The sequence below is a fragment of the Canis lupus genome, chromosome 6 (genome assembly GCF_011100685.1).
Source record: "Canis lupus familiaris isolate Mischka breed German Shepherd chromosome 6, alternate assembly UU_Cfam_GSD_1.0, whole genome shotgun sequence".
NCBI classification, from domain to species: Eukaryota; Metazoa; Chordata; class Mammalia; order Carnivora; family Canidae; genus Canis; species Canis lupus.
In genome coordinates, this window is record NC_049227.1 from 17,154,168 (window position 1) to 17,160,974 (window position 6,807).

At 40.4% G+C, this 6,807-nt stretch overlaps 1 protein-coding gene across 3 annotated transcripts in view; it reads right to left on the reverse strand.

The window, feature by feature from the left end:
• ITGAM (integrin subunit alpha M) overlaps positions 1 to 3,871 on the reverse strand; it is a 55,549-nt gene extending 51,678 nt beyond the window's left edge. For all 3 annotated transcript variants that reach the window (XM_038539736.1, XM_038539735.1, XM_038539734.1), the window contains exons 1-2: positions 3,726 to 3,871; positions 2,435 to 2,543 (exon numbers count right to left, since the gene is read on the reverse strand). In XM_038539736.1, the coding sequence (XP_038395664.1) occupies positions 2,435 to 2,543; positions 3,726 to 3,753 (137 nt within the window). In that variant the 5' untranslated portion in view covers positions 3,754 to 3,871. The remainder of the gene's footprint in view (positions 1 to 2,434; positions 2,544 to 3,725) is intronic.
• Between the last annotated feature and the right edge of the window lie 2,936 nt (positions 3,872 to 6,807).

A 6,807-nucleotide genomic window follows, 5' to 3' on the forward strand; every position in this document is an offset into this window, starting at 1 on the left:
CTGCTTCTCCCTCTGCCTGTGTCTCTGCCTCTCTCTCTCTCTCTCTGTGACTATCATAAATAAATAAAAAATAAAAAAATAAAAAAAAAGGATGGGGTAACTGGGTGACAGGCATTAAGGAGGGCACGTGATGTGATGAGCACTGGGTGTTATATGCAACTGATGCATCATTGAACTCTACATCTGAAACTAATGATGTACTATATGTTGGTTAATTGAATTCAAATTTTTTTAATTCTAAATGTGATAAACTACCACAAGCAAAGTCCAAGGACAAACAATAAACTGGGTAGAGGGAGATTAGCAACTCATGCTACAGACTACTTTCCTCAATATAGTCAGAGCTCCTGCAAACCAATAAGAAAAAAAACAACAACAACAGAAAAATGGGCAACAATTAGAAACGACAAATACCCACCATTTGCTTCAACGTGGAGGGACCTGGAGGGTATTATGCTGAGTGAAATAAGTCAATCGGAAAAGGACAAACATTATATGGTCTCATTAATTTGGGGGCTATAAAAAACAGTGAAAGGGAATAAAGAGGAAAGGAGAGAAAATGAGTGAAAATATCAGTGAGAGTGACAAAACATGAGAGACACCTAACTCTGGGAAATGAACAAGGGGTGGTGGAAGGGGAGGTGGGCGGGGGTTTGGGGTGAGTGGGTGATGGGCACTGAGGGGGGCACTTGGCGGGATGAGCACTGGGTGTTATGCTATATGTTGGCAAATTGAACTCCAATAAAAAAATTTTTTTAAAGAAAAATGAGCAACAGATAAGAAAAAGGTGTTCACAGAAAAGGAAATACATCTCTCATTTTAAAAAATAAATTCATGTGCTGTCACCCTGATATTTCCCACTCATTTTCTCTCCTTTCCCCTTTAATCCCTTTCACTATTTTTTATATTCCCCAAATGAACGAAACCATATCATGTTTGTCCTTCTCCAATTGATTTATTTTGCGCAGCATAGTACCCTCCAGTTCCATCCACTTTGAAGTAAATGGTGGGTATTCATCGTTTCTAATGGCTGAGCACTGAGGGGGGGCACTTGACAGGATGAGCACTGGGTGTTATACTATATGTTGGCAAATCAAACTCCAATTAAAAAATACAAAATAATAATAATAATAAATATAATTTAAAACTAAATTGAAAAAAAATAAAAAATAAAAAATAAAAATAAATTGAGATACCATATCTCACCTACCCAATTTGCAAAGATCAGTAAGTTTGATGACATATTGGGTTGGAAATGGGTAGGGAAGTAGGCATTACCATAAATTTCTGGTGTGAGTGTAAATTGTTGCCACCTCTGTAGAGGGTAATCTGGAAAAATCTTAGCATTATACATGCATATGTACCCTTTGATCCAGGAATCCTAGTTCTAGGAATTTACTTCCAAACATATTTGCACATGTGCAAAATGACAGCATTTTTCACATCACAAAAGTTTGGAAACAATCTAATGTCTAAAAAAAAATCTAATGTCTATTAAGATAATATTTAAATGTAATATTGATGTAAATTATAATAGGTCCAAATAATAGAATATCCAAGTATAAAAAAGAATGAGTAAGATAAATAAATCTTTTTTAAAAAATGGGGCTCCTGGGTGGCACAGTGGGTTAAGCATCTGACTCTTGGTTCCAGCTCCGGCCTTAATCTCAGGGTCATGAGATCAAGCCCCGTGTAGGGCTCTGCACTCCACACAGTGTCTGTTTGAGATTCTGTCTCCCTCTCCCTCTGCTCCTCTACTCTGCACTTGTGCACACGCTCTCTCTCAAATAAATAAATAAATAAATCTTTTTTAAAATGAGTAAGGTCTTTATGCATTTATCTGGTAAAATAACCAAGCCCTATTAAGAAAAAAAAAAAAAAGGCAAAGTTCAGTATAGAGCAGAGGCCAGCAAACTTTTTTTGGAAAGATAATATTATTTTCATAAATATTACTTCATATAGCTAAGTATTTTAGGCTTTGCAGGCCATATACTTTCTTCTGAAGCCTCTTGACTCTACCATTGTAGCTCCAAAGCAGCCATTAATAATGAATGGCAAGTTGGGATGAGGGTTGTGTTAATAAAATTGATTTACAAAAGTAGGCAGCAGGCTGCAGTTTAAGTATAACGTGCTACAAATTGTGTGTGGGATCAGGGTTAGGGAAATATGGAGGCACACACAGCATAGAATCTCTCTGGAGAACCTACAAGAAATCATTTACCAGGGACCTTCCTGAGTAGGGAGGGAAGTGGGAAAGGGAGTGTGTGCTGAGGAGACTTTTAACTATTGCATTCTATCTTTTGGATTTAGAACTCTGTATTACCTTTCAAAAAATAAATCAAGAAAATAACCAAGGAAATGGTGATTTTTTTTCAGGTATATATGTTTTAAAGAGAAAAAGTATAAAACAGAGACCTCCATCTGTGGTCCTTACCGGGATCCCTCAAGCTGGACCACGCTGTGCCCGAAGCCCCTTGCATTCTCTTGGAAGATCTCTGCATTTTTAGTGTCCAGGTTGAACCCATCACATAGTAAGACCAAGGCTAAAGGGAGGAGAAAGGGTGAGGGTCAGGTGGAGATAAGGAGATAAGAAAGCAGCTTGCCCTCCTGCTCCATGCATCTACCTGCTGAAATTCACCCCAACCCAGCATGGAGATGTCTGCCTCCCAGGTCTAGCTCTGCGAGCCTGAGGCAGAGATTGGCATTGTTCTTATAAAGGTCCAGATAGTAAATATTTTAGGTTTTGTAGTCCAAGAAGCAAACAGTGTATATTAGACAAATGGAATTCCTTGGGAAAGATAATGTCATTTCACTGGGATTCAGAGTTAACATACCCTATCATGAATCAATTATAAATGCTCATCTGAGGGGCGCCTAAGTGGCTTAAGTCCATTGAGCAACTAACTCTTGATCTCAACTCAGGTCTTGATCTCAGGGTTTTGAGTTCAAGTCCTGCATTGAGCTCAATGCTTGGTGTGGAGCCTATTTTTTTTTAATTTAAAATAAAAATAAATAAATGCTCATCTAAGACCTATGCCTCACAGTCGTACAAAAACAGGTGGGAGGAATCCTCCCTGAATGCCCACAGGCCATAATTTGCTGACTCCTGGCCTAAGGACCACAAATGTGATATGGGGTATATCCATATCCACCCAATCTCTGAGTTCCACCCTATACTCCTACCCTGCTAAAAATCAAATTCCTAAAGACTCTTAATTAGGCAATTTCTTCCCTACGCAACTCTCAGTACTTTTTTCCCTTCTTTGGTTCATTCCCCACAAAGCACAGCCATAAAACGAAATAACTTTTAATCATTTGGTCAGTCATTCAACAAATATTTACACTTTGGTTCTTGGAAAATAGAACTGTAGGCAAAGTGAAGGTAGTAAGATATAATCCAAGAAGAAACACTCAGACTCCAATATGTATTATGCACCCCTGGGCATATCATTCCACCTCTCTGTGGCCTCAGTTTCCTATAAAGTGAAAAGGCCAGCCAAATCCCATTGTATAGTCTATGAATTTAATTATTCATCCAAGCTTCTGTGGGCATTTCATCTTGGTCTAATTCTATTCTCTGCTTCTTGAATCCCTTATTCTTCCCCAAATCCCCCTTGGTCTTCCCCCAGTCTAACACCTAGACATTCTGTGCCCTGTCTTTCCACTCAGACTCAAAGATCTCCTCCTCCTCACCCTGAGCCCCCCCTCCCAAGTCCCTAGTGTACCTGTTAACAGAAGGACTCTGTGAGTCATAGCTGGAGGGAGCAGGAACTGTGGGGTTGCACGCACCACTGAGCCACTTCAAGGAAGCCACCAAAGATAGGAAGGACAGAAAAGAAGAAGTTAGAGGCTGTTTAACATTCAAAGGAAGAGGGCGGGGGTTCAGCGAGCACACAAGCCCCGTTTGACCTTTTTCTTGGGGCTACAAACAGCCTGTGCTCCCTTCCTAACTAGATTCCTCACCCAAAACACCAAGATCATTGTCCATAGGTGTTCTTCTTTTGCCCATTTGCATCTAGGGTTATCCAAGCATTATGAAAAACAAGCTGAATAGACTTAGGGCTTGCCTCCTGGAATTTGCGTATAAATATTAATACAAACCAAGCATGTGTGGGAGATCACACTGTTTCTCCCTGAAAGCATACTTTGCAGAATGTCTTTCCCTTCTGCCCAAGGAAACAGGAGTACCCTTCAGCTGGTTCTTTTGTCCTCCTTCCATAGGACAATTCAAGTATAGAGAAACCCAGTGCTTTTTTAATATTATTTTACTCTTTTAAAAAAGCCTCAAAAACCCTTTGTCCAGAAATTTTTACTTTCAGAAATTTATCCTAAGAAATAGTTGAGAAATACAGTCAAGATGTTTGTACAGCTTGTTCACTGTAGCATTGTTTTTATAATGAAAAGCTAGAACAATTTGAATACCCAAACAACAGGGGATGGTTGTGTCTCACTCTGTGATATATCTCTACATTTCACGACTACTCACTTCTAAATCTGTTTTCAAAGACACAGGATCATAGTTTCATGTATTAACCTTCAAAACAAAACAGCCAGTTATTTTAGCAATAGTAGAAATTGCAATTTGGGACTTACAAGCTATGACAAAACCAAAGGCAAATCCCAAAAACGAGGGACAGGAAAGCTCTTTTACAGAGGAAAAGAGGGAGTTGGGAGGGGCTGTTACACACAAGAAGTCTATTGAAGTAAACTGAAAGTTCAAAGCCTAGTGGCTTCTCATTACTGTGTTGGGATAGTCTCTCATTGGCAGGATCTTGGCAAGGAGAAAATCTACCTCCTGCTGGAGGAAAAAAATATAAAGTATAGATGTCTACCTGTTGTGAATGCAAGTCTCTTTCTGTTGAGGTCTGCAATTGACCCTGAGCAATAGGGTATGAAAGCTCCCGTTTCTGGCCTCCTGACTCTATTTTTTTTTAAGTTTTTTATTTATTTATTTTTATTTATTTTTTTTTTTTATGAGAGACACAGAGAGAGGGGCAGAGACACAGGCAGAGGGAGAAGCAGGCTCCATGCCGGGAGCCCAACGCCGGACTCCATTCGGGGACTCCAGGATGCGCGCCCTGGGCCAAAGGCAGGCGCCAAACCGCTGAACCACCCAAGGATCCCCCTGACTCCATTTTAAATGAGGTTTCCTTTATCCAGTCACACATGAAATACATCGAACACCAAACTATACCTTGTATGTGACTGATAATGTAATTCCCCAAGCCAAAGATTTTTTCACTCTAACACATTTTCTTTTGCCCCTAATCTTACCTTCTTAACAACCAGAGCAAATAAATGTCTGTTCTCTGAAAAAAAATCCATAAAATTCTATACATTTTTAATAAAATTCCTTATTTAAAAATATGTGTGTGTAAGAAAACCAAAATGTTAATAGTGATTATCTCTGGATGGTTGGATTGTGGGTTTGTTCTAGTCATTTATTGCTGCATAACAAACCACTCCAAATCTTAGTGACTTATTGTCTCATGGTCCCATGGATTGTCCAGCTTCAGCAGTTTTCACTAAGAGGATCTCACATGGTCAGTCAGAACATGACTAAGGCTAGAGTCATCCAGGGCTCAGTTGCGCTAGATTTTCAAAATTGGCCACTCAGATGGCAGCCAGTTGGTGCAGGTAGGGGCTCAGTTGGGACTGTCAACTGAAGTTTCTCCATATGGTCTCTCTAGATTCCTTGGGCTTCTTACAGCATAGTAATTAGATTTCAGGACTAAGTGTTCTAAGAAACAATAATCAAAAGTATCCACTCTCATAAGATTCCAATTTGGACACTGCCCAAAGGGTCTCCTCCACCATATTCTATTGGCCAAGCAGTCACAGAGTTCATCCACATTCAAGAAGAGGGGATATAGATTCCACTTCTCAGTGGGAGCTGTGTCAAAGAATTGTGGCCTATTTTAATTGGCCACAGAGGGATCCCTGGGTGGCGCAGCGGTTTGGCGCCTGCCTTTGGCCCAGGGCGCGATCCTGGAGACCCGGGATCGAATCCCACGTCGGGCTCCCGGTGCATGGAGCCTGCTTCTCCCTCTGCCTGTGTCTCTGCCTCTCTCTGTGTGTGTGTGTGACTATCATAAATAAATAAAGAAAAAAATATTAAAAAAAAAATTAATTGGCCACAGAGGGGATCCCTGGGTGGCTCAGTGGTTTAGCAGCTGCCTTTGGCCTGGGGCATGATTCTGGAGACCCAGGATCAAGTCCCGCATTGGGCTTCCTGCGTGGAGCCTGCTTCTCCCTCTGCCCGTGTCTGTGCCTCTGTCTCTCATGAATAAATAAATAAAATCTTTAAAAATAATAATAATAATTGGCCACAGGATGATTTTAATTTTCTTCTATTTTTTTTGTATTTAAAACTCCTACACAAAAAAAAAGAATGACTTTTAGGGACGCCTGGGTGGCTCAGCGGTTGAGTGTCTGCCTTCAGCTCAGGGCGTGATCCCATGGTCCTGGGATCAAGTCCCACATCCCATGGTCCTGGGATTAAGTCCCCGCAGGGAGTCTGTTTTTCCCTCTGCCTATGTCTCTGCCTATCTCTCTGTGTCTCTCATGAATAAATAAATAAAATATTTTTTAAAAGAATGACTTTTATAATCAAAAAGAAAAGAAAAACACTAATAAATAATTTAAAACAACAAAGTGCCTATACATGCTAGCAGGCAAAGGACCTGAGGAAAGAGAAACAAAGCCATAGACCCTAGTAGAAGGATACTAATCAGGGTGTGGAGGCATAATTTCATGAATACGCGTGGTTTCTTTTGGCAAGGGCTTTCACACTCTGACCACCACAGG